We start from the raw sequence: 20402 nt of genomic DNA on the forward strand, positions 1-20402 counted from the left end.
TTTAGTTTTTTAACTGTAACTGTATTCTGTAGATTCTTCTGTTGTTTGTATATGTAGACCACGGTATATGCAACTTTGTGTTGGCTGGGATGCACACTGTGCACTTTGTTTTGTTGGAAAAATACAGTAAAATATATTTGGTACCATGTATCTGTGTGTTTTGTATACAAACAATATTCTGAAATCTTTTACAATGCACTTATGTAGGCCTATGTACTGTCTGTAGTAAGTGTAACACTGAACAAAAAAAGACTTACAGTAAGTCATTATGATGACTGGAGAAGAAGTGTCATAGTGTTTACATTAAACACATCAGTGATCAGCTGGTTCTTATAAATGTCTATTCATGTGATGGTTTGTGTGTGTCATTTGAAAACAAATTACCATGAGAAGAAATTACATTGTTTTGAATGTAAAGTTTCATTCTGAAGGAGAATTGAAGGATTTTGCCCATTGTGTGTGTGTGTGTGTGTGTGTGCGTGTGTGTGTGTGTGTGTGTGTGTGTGTGTGTGTGTGTGTGTGTGTGTGTGTGTGTTTTTTTATTTGTGTGTAGAGTTCTGACAATATGAGGCATGCTTTCAGAAAATGTGTCTAAACAACTGGGAAAAACTGTAACGTTTGTGTGTTGTTAAATGTTCATTAATGCAGGCGTGTATAGAAGGCCCCTACTGGCCCATATCTATGGGGCTAATTTCTGCTAATAATGCCCATTGAATGGACTGATAACATCCGAAGCGGGTGTTCAATTCCTTATCAGTTCCCATTTGGTTCTCATTCGCTCTGCTTTCAGAGTGGCCACCATTGCTAAGCAGCATATCAAAGAATTTGATAGTATAGCATTATTTAATTCTTTGGACTTGAGCCTGGCCCCCTGCTGTGCAGCCATAAGGCATGTGGTCATCTACTCACGCACTGAGCAAAACTATAATACAATCAATACAATACTATCCCTAATCAGGCCAATGACCTACTTGTCAATGGCCAGCACAGGTTCACATTCAGTTTAAATATTGTTATAAATTGACATGCATCAATTTATGCCTTTTGTTAATTTGTGAATTCAGTTTCAATAATAGTATGCTCCACTCCACTCTTGGAATTGGGGTACACAATGCTCTGTGGTGAGTCTGCACAATAAAAGGATGTTTTTTATGAATTCAAAATCTTTCATTTAATAGCAGCTCTCCTGCCAGTTTGTTTCTTGTCTGGGTGTATGGAGTGGCAGTGTGATTTTCCACTGTCTTTATTGAATCATGCAAATTCCACAAAGAAAGGCCCAGACCAGATGGATTCAAGCCCTTCATGCTTCGATCTTCATGTTTTTAGGCAAATTGCTAACCACCATGTCACCATGTGGCCCACTGTGCTTTTGTGTGGAGTTTGTATGTTCTTCCCATGTATGCCATGGGTTCTGTCTGGGTACTCCAGCTTCAAATGTGAGGATGATGTTGGGAGAAACACAGTAGGGCAGGATTAGAACTGAGTATATCAGAGGGACAGTTCAGGTAGAGCAGTTAGAGAGGCAAGATTGAAATCATTTGAACAGGTGCAGAGGAGAGATAGTGGATATACTGGACAAAGAATGTTAAAGAATAACTTAACAGACAAGAGAAAAAACATTTTCTAAACAAAATGGACAACATGTTTTGTGTGGTAGTGTAGTGACAAGACTTTATTCTCTGCAAACACTTCCAGAAATAGATAATCTCTGATGCTCAACAAACAACCAAAGAAGAAAGTTTTGAGGACTACTTATCAAATATCAAATGCTCCTGAGAGAGACAAAAAGGGGGAACGATTACCATCCTCTGAAAAAATTAATTTTCTGTTGCTCATGAAGTTTCACAATGTATTGATATTCCAGCTTTCCGGGATGTTGTCCAGTTCGCAGACGCTTGTTTCTTAATGGCTCATAGTAATGGTTCCAGTTTCCATCCTTGTCTGCTCCAAATCCAAACACACTAACCTGGAGACGCACAAAAGAAGGTAATTAATCTCAGATCTGTTTAGATTATTAATCATAGGCACTATAGATTTCATTACCATGCTTTACATTAATGTAGTGTGGGTGTAATTTTTTTTCACACACACACACACACACACACACACACACACACACACACACACACACACGCATATATATATATATATATATATATATATCTATATATATATATATATATATATATATATATATATATATGTATATCGATTAAAAAAAATCTAATTAATTACAGACTTTATAATTAATTGATCTCAATTAAACACAAATATTTTTTTTTCACCTCAAAATGCAACATTTGCACTTGCAATTTTTTTATTTATTTTTTTACGTGCGCTCAGAATAGAGACACAAAAATAATGCCATATTTAAACTGTTTTTAAAAAGAGTCTGGCACAACTGAAGGACAAGTTAACAGCACTCAGAGTCTCTTTCCAGAAAGCATACAGAATGTTGATTTGCAGTTCAGTTTCCCAGTCAGTTTTAATCCCATTCACTGCTGATCTCATAATGGGAAATGACTTGTTACAAGAGTGTGAGATGCAACCTTTGGAAAGGGTGTTTAAGTTAGAAATCATGTCTGTGCTCTCATTTACCACCAGTGGACCTAATTATTAATGGGGAATTATGAATTATGGTATCTGCTTCATGAACCTACCTCATCACACATGTGCAAGCTTAGGACCAAAGTAATAAAGCCAGTGGATGGATACCTGCCCTTCTGTTTTAGCCAGACCTGATGGACATATTTCATGAAAGCTGGACTAAGGATCATCACCTGTTAAGATTATTAGAGTTCAATGTGACAGTTAAAAAGATCCTATTCTTACTTAATGACATATCATAATCTGAATCTACTCTAAGTCATACTACTCACCAAATCCTTGTTAGAGTTTAAACCCGATTTAGCAGTTTCTTCTTGCCTGTTGAATATACCAAGGGATAAGTCCAAACTTAAAAATACAACTACACTTCAAGATGTGTTGGAGCCTTTTGTTTGTTTGTTTTCTCATTCGTTTACACATACCCATCATGGTCATGAATCCCATGGTAAGTTTGGGCTTTTAATGTTTTCTCTGAACTGTTCTTTTTCCAAGGTGGAATGACTGTATAGTATACATCTTTAATGATTTTGAAAAACAAGAATTAGATACAGTTTACATTTATTTTGGGATTTTCTCTATTTCACACAGTTTTAAAAGAATACATATCAGGTAAAATTCTAGATAAAACACCCCTACTAATATTATAATTTATAACATTATAATTATAGTATTATAATATTGCAAGTTGGATGACCAGATGCTTTTGACAGCAATCACAAGCTTCTGCTATAATTTTGTCAGGATATTTGACCACTCTTCTTGGCAGAAGTGGTATACTTCCTTTAATTTAGTTGGTTTCCTACTACAGACCTGCTTCATATTACAGATTTTCAATATGGTTGAGGTTCAGGATATCGGAAGGCCATTTCAGAAGGCCCTCACATCCTGGGCCTGTTGAGCTCAGGAAATCATGTGATAGGGTGGGGCTAGGTTTCACAGCGGGTTCACCCGAAACCTTGGCTGATTGTGACCTACACCCATTTTCACACCTTGGCTCGTGTGATTAGGTAGAGGATCAACAGGGGGTTCATGACCCTGTTGGGGGCACTCCCCTAGGACTAAAATCTGGGACTTGCCACCATTTGACCTTAGAACTGAAGAAGCCTCTCGGATGAGAGGTTAAACGTCTTCAAGCAACTTGAAGAAGTCAAGACACTTTTCTTTCCAAGCTCCTTAGACTGCGATGACCTGGATAACTGAGAACCTTCACAGACACAATACTGTTGTTAAACCCTTCAAATTAAGCCTCATACTCTGTACTTCTGCATGTGATTGCAGACAGAGGCTGCTCAGTTCACTGTGGTGGTGTACAGAGGTACAATTATTTTGAAGAAAAGGTATAATTGTCTGTAGACTTGTGAGCATAACTGCATGTAATATGCATTTTTTCATTACATTTGTTTATTTTGGGTCGTCTTTTCTTCATTCATTTTTATTTTTAGAAAATCAGCTGATGTTTTCGGTCATATATATACAAAAGTATAGAAAATTCAGGATTCAAACAGATTCTCGCAGTTGTACATTCAAGCTGTATTTTATCATACAGGTATTTGTCAAAATCATAAATGTTAAATTTAAGAATTTTTTATCCAACTATAGAACTAAATAAAAATATTTCCTCTGTAATACACATACCTTTGAGTAAAGAACCGGATTAACCACTGTAAATCATAGATTTTGAATGGAAAAAACAAAAGATGAGTGGTGTTGTCCAAATTTCTATAACTGTGTGGATACATCACATGGTATGTTGTTTTGTTTCCAACATCTCTTTCAAAGCCTTTTGTAGGGGCACGGTTTATTCTAAATAGGATAGAGAATATATTGTACACATTCATCATGTATTCTCTGATACATATAGAGTGAAGGTAACTTTGCAGGGAAAGAAAATATCTTGAGGTTTTAGCAATTCTTACAGGTGTTTAGAGGCAATGCATGCATGAAGACTTAAAAAGGTTTAAAGCTTTTACTGTGTTTGTGTTTTACTCTCACCTTATGACAATATCATGAAAGTCTATCAGTGGTCCATAATGTGATCCATTGAGATTGCCAGAATTCCCAACCACAGCACAAGTCCTGCAAATGTCAGGGCTGGATCTTGTAAAATTGACTTTGGTTGGGAAGATCTGAAACACCTTGTCCACTATTTTATTGTAGAAAGCGAAGTTGCGTCTGTCTGTCTGTATGCGCTGACATAACAAAAGTATGTTTTTTAAGTTGGAGAATAGAATGACCAACAGTGTAACACATCACCTAGAAATTACTTAAATTGTTGATTTCATTAGCTATTTTGTAATACCTGATTAATCTGAGAGTATAGATTATAAAAAAAATTATTTTCCCCATTAGCACTGAACATAATGTAAAAAGATAACAATCACCTATTGTCTTTGAAGTCAGTCATGATATTGGAAAAGTTTTGACTCTGTTATGCAAAATAATTTTGCGTGTACAGATTTGTCGAATACATTGTATAGTTTTTTTTTTGCTTTCTTCAGCAAAATATATTTAAAATATATATTACGTGTTTCTGATAAATAATTCGAAATAAATTACAATAAATTCAAGTGTCTCTCTTAAGAGCAACTGAAATAGAAATTATAACTTCACAATTATCCGTCTTTTAAAATATAAAAGTTGACATTTACCTTCCACCAGTTAAATGTATCCTCTGAGATATTGTTTGTGGGTGATAAAAATGGCTCAGGAGATTCTTTCGTACGTTCACTAAGCCATTGGTCATATTCCATTAAACATTTGTTGCAGGCACAAACACTTCCATTCTGAGGGAAGAAGGAATCCTGGTACACAGTTAAAATCCACGAAGCTCTAGAAAAAACTCCAATGGTAGTGACGCACAGCAAGACAAAGAAAACGAATGGTTTCCTTGGAAGGATCTTCGCACTCTGATATTCTTGAATGGGGATCTGATCCATTCTGTAGATACATTAGAAAACACTGGATTTACCCATGTGACAACATGTGATCATGCAGAATCACATCATCATTCAGAAAACAAAACACTTTTTTACTGCAATGATATTCAAAATACAACCTCTGCTTGTATTAAACTCTATTCATATTTTTTTTTTTTTTTTTTTTTTTTTGCCTGTCCCGTTTGAATTTTTAGCCATCAGAATTGTTGTCTGAAGGCCAAGAAAGATGCCAAGCGGCTTTACTTTACCAAGTGGATCATCATGGCCTTGCCATATTGGTCCATTTGATTGACCTTTATTATAATTATGTATTTATTTTATTTTATTTTCAGTTGTTACAGATGGGACAGACATGACTGGGGGATAGGACAGGGAGAAAGAATGAAAGAAAGTGAGGGAGAGAAAGAAAAATAGAGGGGAGAAGAGATGGTGAGAAAGGGGGGAAGAAAAAAAAGAAAAACAAACAAAACACCTGGATCACCTGTATGGAGATAAGAAAAAACAGAAGAGAAAACAAACAAGAAAGAGCAACATAATAAATACAACACCATCACAATAAACTAGCTAACAGTAGATAACAGTAGATACTAAATATTACATGTTATTGTGCAGTACGCAAGATCGACAGCTCACAATGTGCTTTGAGGTAGCAGCCAAGAAAGGTGTAGTTTGTGTCTGTGAACACCCGTGTGTACACCTGTATGCACACCTGTGTGGACCTATGTGTATTCAAAAGGTTTCTTCATGTAACGATCTGCTAGGGAGTGTGGGGAGCCATAGCTCCATCCCTCAGGGCATGAAGCAGGTATGGAGGAGATCCAGGCATCCAGAGGCCCCAGCATACGAGGACCCAAGGAGGAACACCAGGGGGGCAACCGTGCCAGCCTCCGGGGAAGAGCTGAGGAGAGCCCCAAACGAGAGGTCACCTAGCAGCCACGGAGCAGAGGCCAGAGGGGGTTGCAGTGACGTGCCCGCGGGCTCTGCCAGCAGCCAGCTGTGCCAGAGAGGACCGGACCTCAGGCCCAGAGGCCTGAGGGCACCCCACCCCCTGGAAGGGGCCCAGCCGGGCCACAGGCGCCAGGTCCCGCCAATCGCCACCAGGATTTAGTCGGTACATATATGAGCGCCCAGCCCTAGACACCAAGACCCACCAACCCACCAACGTCTGAGGGCATCAGCCACTGGCAGGGAGTGTGGTGAGGGGAGATAGGTCTCCATACCTCGGAGAGCCTCCCCTTCACTGTTTGCAATTTTTATTGAGCCACTAGCAGCAGCAATTAGACAGGCTACAACAATTAAGGGCATAAAATGTAAGAATGTAGAACATAAAATCAGCCTTTATGTGGATGATGTGTTACTTTTTCTCCAAAACTCACAAACCAATATCTCTGGGGTAATTGCATTGATAAACTCTTTCTCAAGAGTCTCAGATTGTTCAATTAACTGGTCAAAATCTACAGTTCTTCCGATTAATTGCTCCTTCCATAATTCTTCATCTACCTGACTGCAATCTGGAAATATTAAATATTTAGGTATTAATGTCTCTCCTAAGCTGCAGAATTAACTAAATTAAACCACATCCCACTTTTAAAGACAGTAGAAAGCGATCTGGCTAGATTTTAATCTCTACCCATATCACTCATGGGAAGGGTCGCCGCTATAAAATTGATGTTCTTGCCAAAAAGAAACTATTTATTTTCAATGATCCCAAATAAGCCATCACAAGATTGGTTCAGATCTCTAGACTCGTATATTTCTAAATTCCTTTGGAAAGATAAACCCCCACGTATCAGCTTAAAAACATTACAAAGGACCAAGGATAAAGGAGGACTAGATCTGCCTAACTTTAATCACTAATTTTTAGCCAACAGGCTTCAGTTCATGTCTAGATAGTTAAAACACACCTTCTTAGATGAACCCTGGATAGATGTAGAACAGGCACTATGTAATAACCTAGAAATTTCAGACCTACCATTTATCAGCTCAAACATCAAACGACATGAACATTTTAAAAGCATCAACATCAGCTCTTCTCTAACAGCATAGTGGGAGTTTCTAAAATTGACGGAGTCTTCATTAATCCCATGCAAACGTACACCTATCTGGAACAATCCAGACATATTACAAAACTCTATTCATATTCTAAATGACAATGTCTACAAAAATTCTTGAACTGAAGGTAACAGCCACACCTATCTTTTACTTGTATTGAGTGAGATGCAAAAAAAAGAATGGGAACAACACTGTTTCTTTGTGTGTTCTGTGTCAGTCTGCTTGACTCTAAGATTGTTGTACCCACTCTGCTGGTAGCTATGCAACAGCCACCTTATTTTTTTTTTCAACTCTTTGTGTTATTTGAAACAGATAAAGAAACTTTAGTTTGTCCGTGACTCAAGATAACAGTTTGTTCTGGTTCCTCTGCTCCTCATCAACCAGTCCTAGCCTGTATGTCCTCTGTTCACTCTGATAACAGTCAGCCACTCATCTCCTATACTTCGCCGGACTCAGTCATGCTCCTCTGACATTCATCTGCTCTCCAAATCTCATTCCCATCTACTAATAAAACTGTCTTTGAACCAACTTTTATCAGCTCTGTACAGTGGCCCTGAGAGGCCAAACAGACTGCAACTTAAGAAAACACCAGCAATAAGAAAAATGCTGCAAAAGCACACAAAACACAACGGAAATAGGAAAAACGACAACAAAAATAGGAAAAAACAGATTTCCAAAAGCATAAGGAAGGTGTTTCTGGGGAGACAATAACCCGACTGAGCAGTTGCAGGAACCAAAATATGCTAAGAATTGCGCTGGGAGACACTTAAAAGAAGTGGAAGATCTATCGGTTTTGTGAGGAAAGAAAAGATGAGAGGTAAGTGTGTATAGCCTAACTATTAGCCTAATAATCAGTCATCAGTATTATATGAATCATGATAAAACACAGCTACCATGTTTTGGGTTCCTGCAACTGGTCCGTTGGGCTATTGTCTCCCCAGAATGTATTTTCCTTGTATTTCTCATCAAATGGCATTAAAGAAAGCAGAGATTCATGCAATGCACTGGCATCCTTAAATTGGTGCGTTAAATCATCAAACTGTGATTTAACTTTGAATATTTTTTATCGTCTTTCATTGGCTCTTTAAGAGATGTAATATCATTTTTCATTTTGTTTACATGCTTTTTTTCAATTTGCTTGGATGGTTTCAATTTTATTTGCAAGTACTTTCTCAGTGAGAACAATTAATCTTTTATCCTTTTCAGGTTTCCCAACGACAGATGCAGTTTGAGATCCACTCATTTTAAGCATTCAACATAAGGAGCATGTCAAAATCCAAAATAAAAGCAACAGCAATACCTTCAAACTCAGTGGGTGGCTATACTTCAAGAGATAGATGAGGTCATCTACTAATCACGAGGCTGGTCATTCGATCCCCGTCTGCTCCAGTCTGCTTGCCAAAATATTAAAAAATTAATTAACTAGTCATTTTGGTGTAAAAAGGAAATGTGTGTTGTCAGAAAATCTGTCATATTTTAGTGTGGTTTAAAGTTTTTCCCCAGATATATCTCATGACTTCTTTGAAAAAAATTATCACTGTAGAGATCGCCCTTTGTCTTCATGTGTTAATTGCCGAGAAATATTTTACATTAGCCAATTTAAATGAAGCAATTGTAACTTTTCCATTTAAGTAGTCTGATCAAATGAACCATCTTCATCTTGTTCCACTCAACTACACAAGCAAGAGAACAATTGGAGGAAATGGACATGAGAATCGGAGCCCTCTGAGATTTCTTCCTCTTTTCATTGGAGCCAAAGTTCCTTCTAATGAACCAGCATGGCAAATATTCTGTGAATTAAAAGACATTGGATCAACTTCAATCACTCCAGGAGAGTAGAAAAGCACTATATAAGAATCAGTTCATTTAACCATTCCATTTACATAGCTTCTTTAAAAGAGTAATCCTTCACACAAACTGTTATAAAAATTTACTCCATTCAATGGCAAAGGCACCAGTTCCAGACTTCAAAGGTTAAGAGGTTTCAGCACTGCCCCTTGATGTATTGAATGAGGACATTATACTGGTAGTGAAACAGAAACTTAATGTCCATCAGGGGTGAATATCAGATAGTTTCCTTCAAAGTAAGTTATGCAAAATATACATAATATTGTGGCATGCAGAAGAATCTTAGCAGAGAAGCTCTACAGAAAGTTGGAGCTTGCTGTTCAACCCCAAGCTGGCAGGGCGAGCTCTTTATTAAACACTTGCCATGCTACAATGTGCTTCAAGGGTTAATAACAGCATAACAGAACTCACTTATGGTACTGCATTCTTTCTATAAAACAATAACTGTCAGTGACTTTGTACCGTAGTATAAACACAACATTAAAGATAACAGTTAAAAGTAACAACCATAAACAATAAAACAAGAACATCTAAACAGCAGCACATTTCCCAAGACATGATGGGAGAGAACTAGCTGCTCCCCCCACACGCCACAATATTTTGAACAATTTTTGGAATGTATTATGAAAACATTTTAATAACTTTATTGTGGCAATCTTTCCTTATATGGGTATAGCATCTTTGAGACATTTGCTGTCCTTTTTCTCTATTTAAAATGATTTAGCAACTGTCAAGGTCATCCCCTTGATGTATACTCTCAACTTCAACTATCCTAACGTAGACAAACATTTAATGTACTGCAGAAACTGTTTGTGGAGATGGAACAAAAAGAAAATGACACATAGAGTCTGTAGTCTAGCATTGGATCAGCCAAAGAGACATGTGAATACTACATTTTTTTGTTTCTTTTATAGCTTCTTTGTATTCAGATACACTCCAGTGAAGTGTAAAGATTTTTTTTTTTATTGTTCAAAGGGTTCTGTCTGTCATATTCATTTTATTTAAGTAGCCATGTTTGTGTTCGAGTTATTCCTAATATAACCTTGGTTTTTCCTGAAAGAAATCATCTTTTTTAAGTAATAATTTGACGGAGGACATGAGAAACCAATTTACAATTAGGTAGAAACTGTATTTTACTACACTGACTAAAAAGTATAAGTTAAAATAACTTAAAAAAATTGCATGTAACAAAATTAAAGAACAACTGTACTTGGAACTCAAACTATCAGGTTTTACCAAAGTCAAAAATCGAGTTGTACCAACGTGTGTGTGTTTTCAGGTTTTTATTTAATGATAAACAAAACTTTTACAGTTGAGTGTTCCCAAAGTGGTAAGGGCGTCCGTGGTTCAGGGGGTTGGAACGCTCATCTTGTAGCCAGAAGGTTGCCGTTTCGATCCCCAGCTCTGTCTGTCTTGGTCGTTGTGTCCTTGGGCAAGACACTTCACCTACTTCCTAATGATGGCCAGAGGGGCCGATGACGCGATATGGCAGCCTCGCTTCTGTCAGTCTGCCCCAGGGCTGCAACCAGTAGCGGTTTTAGATACGGGCGACACGGGCTGTTGCCCGGGGCGGCATCGTGGTGGGGGGCGGCATCACGGGCATCGGCAAAAAAAAAATGCTCGTACTCATGCTGCCCCGACAACATGCCAGCGCAAATTGGGAATGTCATAGGCACCGATCGGTTTTCTATCGCCCATTTGCTGGGAGTAAGGGCGCCCTCCGTTTGCGAGGTGCGCCTGCTGCTTGCGGCACAGGGAGGAGAGGGCGGGGCGGCGGGGGACTCTCTGGGTGGCTGGAGCAGCGTCTAATAACCAACTTGCAAAATAAAACAAAATAAAAACAAACCAACAACACGAAAACAGCAGACATTATGATACAGACTTATAATTTGCACCGATGTTTTTTCGAAATTCTATACGCGAAAAGTGAGCGCGAGAGCCCTCGGTGCGCCTGCTCGCAGCTGAAGTAAAGTAAACTTTATTGTCATCTCCGCTACATACAGTCCAGTATATAGAGAGACGAGACGACGAGGCTCCAGTTACAGCAGTGCAAGTAAACAAACAATAAATATAAGAAGAGTAAGAAAATAAATATACACTTTAGGACCAGGGGTAAAGGGATCAATAACACTTTAAAATGTATATTTTATATTTTGTTGCTTTAAAGTCTCACACACAACCCGTTTTTAAAGTTTAAGAAAAAGAGAAAAGAAGAGGAGGAGTGTAGCGACTTCCACAGTCGCTAGAGGCCGGGGATGGAGCCTACCTATTTGCCTGACGCGCTGTCAACTGTACGCAATAATGCGAGAGGTGGAATTGCTTGCTTGTTTATTAAAGTGCTTGAAAAGTTTACAGAGCAATGTGATCGGCTCGCGATTCAAACTCTTAAAACATCACAGCTCTAATGCAACAAGGGGAAACTCGTTGTGCTGCGGTCAACAAAAACTACGGCTACCCAGCCCTCCTCTCTGTCAAAATCAAACCAGTGAAAGACAGACTGACAACGCCCTCTTAATGTCACCGCTAGCACCCACGTGACTCCCGTTACACATCACCATAGCAACCAAACAAATGAAAACCCAGTGATCATTAAAATTCAATACATTTAATTATGGCTCCTACAAGGAGAAACGAGCAAAAGATACAGGTAAGCAGATGTGTCATTGGATAATGGCAGGTCATGTTTCCTAAAACATTAAGAATCAGAATACTTTCTTAATCCCTAAGGAAATTATGTGGGTTACAGTTCCTCCAAGAAGAAATGGTAAAAATAGTAACAGTAACAGACTAAACTCCAAACAATATATACAATAATATAATGTTAATTAGTCAGTGTCAATTGCTGATTTGTCCTGTTCCCATTGTATGACGAATTATAATGTCTGTTTGGTAGCCGTTTGCATACTATGCATACTCTCTCTCTCTTCATATATAGGGTCATATATGTGTGTGTGCGTCCGTGTGTGTGGGGGGGGAGTGGGGGAGCGGGGGGGCGCCAGAGGGCGTGTTCGCCCGGGGCGCCAAACAGGCTAGGACCGCCACTGGCTGCAACTGTAGCTTACCTCCACCAGTGTGTGTGAATGAATAGTGCAATTGTAAAGCGCTTTGAGGGTCTCGAAAACCGCTATATAAATTCAATCCGTTATTATTAAGAAAACATAAAGGATACAACAATCCGTTAAGGGACTAATAGGCAGTGAGAACATGCAGAGATAGAGCAATCATAATTGTACAAGTAAAAAAAAATGCATACACAATAATAAAAAAAGATCTATAAAGTAATTTTAAAAATGAGCTATTAAGACCACTTTTCACCACATTATCTATAACGGTGGGAAAAGCTAATTTATCAAGAAAACTATCTTTGAGAGAAATCACTGACTTTCAGATGTCTACAGCGTTTCATAGAACTGTTAAAAAAGCCTAATTTGTTTATATACAAGGATGCAATTAAAGTCACCTCCTACTATGATGTTGTAACTGTTATGATTGGACAAAGTAGTGAAAAGCTTAGTGAAATAAATCCTCGTCATCCCAATCTGGAGCGTATACTGATTTTAAAATAACGGCAGTTGAGAACGAGTGACCCCGAACTATTACAAAACGCCTTGCTGGGTCTGAAATTATTTCCTCTGACTGAAAAAGTTCATCTTTATGTACCAAAATCGCAGCCCCCCCTGGCTTTAGCAGTAAAATTGGAATGGAAAATCTTACCAACCCACTTTTGTTTTTTGAGTTTTATCTGACTATGTTTCAGATGTGTTTCCTGGAGAAAGGCAACATCCACGTTTAACTGACGCAGATTATCGTCATTTTTTTGTCTCTTCACCATATTATTTATACATTTTATATTTAAACAGACAAAAGTGATTTTTGCTTTGTCTGCGTATATTCACCGTATGGACATTATGAGTGCTAATATCTCACGGAGAACTGGAGTCAAGGTAATGTGAAAGAATGACTGCGAATGACTGAATATCATAGGAGCATTAACAAATAAATGAACTGAAAAATGATTTTGCAGTCCGTAGTCAGACCAATTAAACACTTAAGACCTCCTTGAACTCTGTTATTAACATGAATGAATGAACTAAAGACACAACAGTCACTTATGGAATGAAACATATAATAGTCTTATATCGAAATCCCAAATATTGAGAGAGAGACAATCATCTCTGCTCACTGAGTTTATGATAGGTCCTCTCCACTTCTTCTGGGGTGGAGGAAATTATTTTCTGTCCATGTGTGTCCATGACCTGGAGCTTGCTGGAATTTCGTTTGCGGATGTTGATGCGGTGCACCCGATCCACCCGATCCCCAGTCAGCGAGGCGGGAAACGCGGCCCGGCCTGTACACTTCTTTAAGAACATCAACAAGAAAAACCGGGACGTGAAACCTCCGGTTTTTCTGGTAAGTTGGTTATGCAAATATTGTTGCGTCTGGAGGTTGTGTTTAGTTTACCCTTTTCAACGAGGTTCGTTTGCTATCCAGCTTCATAAGTCGGCATTGCATATCGTTCGTTGATGTTTCAATATGCTCAGTATGCCGAAAACTGTGCCAGTAAAGTTGAGATGATCCGTTTTTCAGGTTTGAGCAGCATGGCCTTTATGTCGGCTCGGGTCGGTGCAGCCCTTGGTCGCTAACAGAACATGTTGTCTTTCCACATGCAAGAGGATTTTCTTCTACTTCGATTCTTCTAGAGGTTGAGTTGCTTTCTTATTTGGCTTGCCCATGTCAACAGATGTAAGGCTACGCGATGTTGGCAGATATTTAACCTCCGAGGACCTGACGTCCACATATGTGGACATCATGTTTTGGGTTGTCTAGACCAAAATACTAAATTTTGCTCTACAAGGGCCTTATATCTACTTACGGGGACATTACACTGCCACTGTTCTATCAAAATTTAAAGAGAATGTCCTCACATGCGGATCTCATTTTTCTCAGGAACGAAAATCAGGTAAAAACCAAAAAAAACCAAAAAAAACCCCCGTGATTCTTTGTTTGTTTGTTTTTTACATTTATCAGGTCCCAATCAGCCCAAATAGCAAAGAGAAATTAAAAATACATGCCACGAAAGACTTCGGGTCTTAGGAGGTTCAAGTTACTTTCTCAAGGATTCCAAGAGAGCTCTCATGGTTTGGTGCTTACTAATAAATTATCTTTTTGCTTTGTTTCAATGTACATTTATAATTCTGGAAAAATTAATATTTTTGACTTATTTTAAAAGCAATTTTACAGTGTCAGTCAAATCATAATTATAGTCTAAGTAAATCTAGTACATTTAGCTGTAACAAACTAGTGTATTTTTTTAAGTTGGTTTAAAGTAACATTTTTTAGTGTATTAATGTACCTATCATTACTTATTAATTCCATTGTACTCAAGTTTACAATGATAAGTCTTTTTATGTCTTACAAGAAATTTAGCTCTCCTAAATTTTTAATTAATCCAATAAAAATACATATAACCAGTTACAAATTTATGGAAGCACACATATGACTTTATTGGCTAACTGTAAACAGCCGCACTTACCAACAGAATAGTTCAAGATATCCTCAACAACTCACTTTAAGATTGCTGTGATCGGGAAAAAAGTCAGCTTCACCAACTCGATAAATTCATATCAGACTTGTTTCACAATGTTTTATAGCCTCTTCCAGAGTAAATGGATGTGGACATCCGGTGTATGGACAGCTGACGTAAACAACAGACTGACAGCCTACACTCAGCACAGCTGAATAGTGGCCAGAATTGCTTGTCTTACAGTGGCCACTGTAAATAGGGCTATGTACTTGAATTGGGAGGGGTTAAAAAACAGAATTGATTTGACTGCGATCTATAATCTACCAACATCTAGGGGTGAGATTTTACATACTGTAACATTAAGGGCAATCCTACACGGGTGGGTCTTAAGATCTGTGGATAGTTTTGATACCTTTAAAAAAAACAAAAAACAAAAACTACTTAAGTCCAATGCAAGTGAACCAGAACCTCTAAAGCACAGTTTCCTTTTGTCTTTCTAGAACTATGTACAGTCAAGAAGCACTGATGAGTTGATCTGAAAGACCTAGCAGTTACATACAGTTGTGGGTATCATGACTGATTTCTATACCTGACTCAGTTCCAATTCACAAGGTCCCTATGTGATTCAATTCAATTCAACTCTATTTTGACTCAGTCAGAAATATTATCATTCTGATAATTTATTAGCACATCTATGTATAAAAACAAAGCTGACAGTTGTGAGACTTCATCCGAGGTGTAAAACATCACAGCAGATGCCTTTGTGTCAAAGTAACTGAGCATAAAACACAGAAAAACATAAAGGAGATTTTCCTGTCCTGGTCTTTTATAGCAGATAACCCCCGTAAAAATATTCTGCAGTAGATCAAAAACTGAAGAAAACCATGAAACAACATATGAACATTACCTGATGCTGCTGGAGTGAAGCAGCGCAAAGTTACAGAGGTTTTGTTAGAGACAGAGCTAAGTGTTTTGCAATTTGGCATGATTTGTAAAAGGTTTTTTTGAAAAAACAAAACAAAACAAAATAAAAACCCAGTGGCCCACAGCGCTGTACACAACAGTACACTAGTGTGTAAGCAGCACTGTCTGGTAAAACGTGAGTCAGTGGCTGTAGTTGCATCATAAGGTTTCAAGAACTGAGCTCAAAAACATGTTCCACAAGAAAACTGCTAATAATAAGCTAGAACGGTTGACAGTTGCCACTGATGATTTTTAGGGACTTGGTTTTATTAAATTAAAAACAAGATACAACAAATTCAAATATATAAAAAAAACAACCATCTCAATGCAGCTTGAATGCAGAAGATGGAATGATTATCACTTACCAAGAAGATCGATTTAGTCTGGATTTTTCTACTAAAACACATTGTGTTTTTTTTGTAAAACTATTAATAAAACTGTTAAAAGTGTGTGAGTAGCAATATTACCAGCGTATAACCACAGCCATTATCATAAAATGCACGGTGAAAGGGTGATGTAGCTTCTGCAGGGAATCTACACACTTTGACTTTGACTTTAACACTAAGGTTTCACTTTGTGGCAGGCAGAATGTGGACCAAAATGCAAGTCTTTACAGACTGTAGGGCTTTACAGACAGAATGTAAACATAAAGGGGCAGCTTTCATGCAAAACTTTTTTACAATGTAGAAAAATCCACAACATATACAGAGCAGGTAATCAAAAACAGTAGAGAACACAGGGAATGCAGAACAAGGAAAGACACAACCAAGAAGGGTGAATGTGACAAAGGACAAGGGGAGACTAGGACAATAAATACTTACAATAACAAGGGGAGAGGGAACAGGTGGGAACACAGTTGAGGGTAACTAACATAATCAAAATGGCATAATGGGAAGTTAAAGTAAACACAAGACACAACAAAAACCACAAAAGTAAAACACAAGGTAAGCGGAGTGTTCACTTAACATACAATTGTGTAGTTACAGCACAGAAAGCTTAGGTTGATAATCATAACCTTACTGTGTGCAGCTGTTATGCGTATTTATTTTTTCCATATTAATCCAAAAAGACAACCTAGCAGAGAGTGGGTGGAAAAGCTGATGTAAATATACTGATAATAATGGCCATCAGGTGTGTCAGCAAGGATCCAGAACCGGAGCTCAACCACACCTCCAGAAGTATGAGAGACAAAACAAAATTTCAAATGTAAATAAAAAAGGAGTTTCAAATCTCACTCTGGCTAATTTATCCAATTGTTTCTTTTGCAGGTAACACTTATTTAGAGCTCAAAGATGTTAACTGATTAATATTCAATATCTCAAGTGAATTCAGACAGCTGTTAAAAAAAATGTTAAATATGAATGCACTCTGATAAATGAACTCTGCATCTTTAAGATGTTTTTATACCAAATTATGTTGCTGACATGTTGCCAGTTATGTTAATTAACTGCAAAATGTTCCTCCAGGTGTTTCTTTTAGTACCACATCTGTTTCCAGCTGTTTTCTCAACCCCAATCCCATTGTTTGTTTGTTTGTTTTTTAATATACACCTGTAAAATGTTGAAACATATATATGTGTGGTCCCTGGCTCAGCTGCAGGGGAGAGGTGGTGCAGTGAGCTCAAGGTGCAGTGCCAGGGTGGTTGGAGAGACAGGTGCATGTCATGAAACTAATGAGGCTTCTCCCCTTTTTATAGTGAGGTTGGAAACCTCAGGAGGTGTGTGTGAGATAGCTGGAAAGCTGACTGACATATATGCTGAACCCAGCGAACAATAAAACAAGTATATGACCATTAGTAGAGTGTAGTTTCTGTGCAACGCTCAGGGGTGATGCAGAGTCATCAGACACTTGGCAGGGGGGCAGCGGGTCCTTCGAGTGAGGTCCCGCCGTCTCAAGAAATTCCCCCCATGGGAGATTTTCAACTGGAGCAGTCTCATGATGACACCCTATGCTTAGCCTTTGACCCAATGATAGAAATTGATGGTCACCTGAAGCTGTGCAGACCTACCCACGCTTTATATTACTGAATGATAGGTTATACAGAGTGAGTCGTGGCGCTTGCACAAAGGAAACGCACACCCAGTTGTTGGTGCCTAAAAGCTGCTGGGAAATGATTTTCCAGGCGGCTCATTACAACCCATGGCAGGGCATATGGGATATGATTTTATTGGCCGGGCATCCAAGTGGATGTGTGCCAGTGGTGCATGTCCTGCCCAGAATGTCAGCCGGTTAACTAGCTGGCAATTCCAAAAGTGCTTTTGCGCCCACTAACATTAATGGAGGTCCCAATTAAGCGCATTGGCATGGACCTCACTCGGGTGTTTCACAGCTATCGCTTTGATTACTTCTGGTGGATTATACAACGCGATACCCGGAAGCACTGCCACTATGCACCATTTCTGCAAAGAGTGTGGCGCAGGCACTGTTTCAGGTCATCCCGAAAAAGATACTGGCTGACCAGGGCATGCTGTTCATGTCTCATACACTGAAAGAGCTGTTCAAATTACTGGGTGTTAAATCTATTTTGACCAGCGTTTACCACCCTCAGGCTGACTGGCTGGTGATGCAGCTGAATAAGACTAAGTATGTTCAAGAGGATGAACGCAATTGGCATCGCTGGTTAGACCCTTTGTTGTTTGCAGTGCGTGAGGCCCCCCGGGCCTCCACGGGATTTTTTTCCTTTTGACCTGCTGTTCGGCAGCAAACAGTGTGGGGTGCTCGACCTAATTAAAACTGGGAGGAAGGTCCAAACCCCACAAAGAATGAGATTCAGTACATGCTGAACCTGTGAGCAAAGCTCCACACTTTAGGAAGGTCATCATGGGAGATTTTGCTCCAGGCGCAGCAACATCAGCAGTGCCTGGTCAACAGAGGGGCCAGACTTAGGCAGTTTTCACCGGGAGACAAAGTGCTTGTGTTACTCCCTTCTTCTAGCTCAAAGCTACTTGCCAAGTGGCAAGGGCCCTTTGTGGTCACATGGCGAGTGGGGGACGTCAACTATGAGGTCAGTCAGCATTTTTGAAATTAAAGTTACACCTTTCATACTATTTAAGGTTTTGAAAACAATACTGGAGCCATGATAGCTCATGTAATACCTCCCAGTATTGTAGTGTGCAGGGAAGGAGCTATGCAGATTTATCACCTCAACTTCCTGAAAGCATGGAGAGAGGCTGAAAGAGCTTCTCTGGTGAGCCTGGTCAAGGAGAGTGATGAGTTGGGGCCGGAGGTGCCAACTTGCACCATTCCCGCCTGGCTCCATTGTGTTAACCATCTCACACAGGCCCAGAGAGCAGATGTTGCTGCATTGCAACAGCGCTTTGCAGACGTGTTCTCCCCCTGCTCAGCCGTACAATTCTCATCAAGAATTTTGGTGTGACGGTGTGTTCACAGCCCTACAGGCTAAAAAAACAGGCGAGATGGTGAAAATAGGAGTAATAGAAGAGTCACAGAGAGCCTGGTGTTGCTCCATAGTTCTTGTAGTGAAGAAAGATGGGTCTATAAGGTTCTGTGTAGACCACCGCAAAGTGAATGAGGTGTCATGAATTGATGCTTACCCCATGCCCCGGGTCGACAAGCTCCAGAACCAGTTGGGCACGAACTGTTTTTTCACAACACTGGATTTAAACAAGGGCTGCTGACAGATTCCCTTATCTGCAGAGTCCAAAGAAAAAACGACCTTCTCCACTCCATATGGTTTGTACCAGTTCGTCACACTTCCATTCGGATTGTTTGTTGCCCCGGCCACTTTCCAGCGCCTCGTGGACCGGGTGCTGTGGCCACATGTTGCATATGCTGCCACCTATTTGGATGATGTTATCATCCATAGTGACACCTGGACGGAGCATGTGCAGCCGGGTGGCCGCTGTCCTGGAGTCCCTGAGGCAGGCAGGGGCTCATGGGTAACCTGAAGAACTGTGCGGTTGGATGGAGGGAGGTACAGTGCCAAATTCCACCATTCCCACTTCGCTGTCTCTTTTGTCGCTCTTGTCTCTCTTCCACAGCATGTCTTTTATCCTATCTCCCTTCTCTCACCCCATCTGGTAGCAGCAGATGGCCCCGCCCCTCCCTGAGCCTGGTTCTGCCGGAGGTTTCTTCCTGTTAAAAGGGAGTTTTTCCTTCCCACTGTCGCCAAAGTGCTTGCTCATAGGGGGTCGTTTGATTGTTGGGTTTTTCTCTGTAGGGTCTACCTACAACATAAAGTGCCTTGAGGTGACCGTTGTTGTGATTTAGCGCTGTATAAATAAAATTGAATTGAATTGAATTGAAAGTATTTGGGGTACCACTTGGTGGACGGGCAGGTGTGTTCACAGGTAGAGATGACAACAGCGATTGCATCCTGCCCGTGCCCAAAGACCAAAAAGGAAGTGAGACGGTTCTTGGGACTGGCGGGTTACTACCGCCACGCTACGCTGCAGGGGAGGGGTGGTGCAGTGAGCTCCAGGGACAGTGCCATGGAGGTTGGAAGGACAGGT

The 20402-nt window shown here is 39.6% G+C and overlaps 1 protein-coding gene across 1 annotated transcript; it reads right to left on the minus strand.

The window, feature by feature from the left end:
• Positions 1-1798: 1798 nt before the first annotated feature.
• On the minus strand, positions 1799-19967 carry LOC135933164 (CMP-N-acetylneuraminate-beta-galactosamide-alpha-2,3-sialyltransferase 1-like). Its single transcript, XM_065471144.1, has 9 exons — positions 19963-19967; positions 19632-19806; positions 5256-5390; positions 4600-4796; positions 4239-4410; positions 3764-3776; positions 2880-2920; positions 2661-2780; positions 1799-1966 (listed from the first exon to the last, which is right to left on the minus strand). Exons 1-9 carry the CDS (start codon positions 19965-19967, stop codon positions 1799-1801), a joined length of 1026 nt encoding a protein of 341 aa, XP_065327216.1.
• Positions 19968-20402: the final 435 nt, after the last annotated feature.

Source organism: Pelmatolapia mariae, linkage group LG22 (genome assembly GCF_036321145.2).
Source record: "Pelmatolapia mariae isolate MD_Pm_ZW linkage group LG22, Pm_UMD_F_2, whole genome shotgun sequence".
Classification (NCBI taxonomy): Eukaryota; Metazoa; Chordata; class Actinopteri; order Cichliformes; family Cichlidae; genus Pelmatolapia; species Pelmatolapia mariae.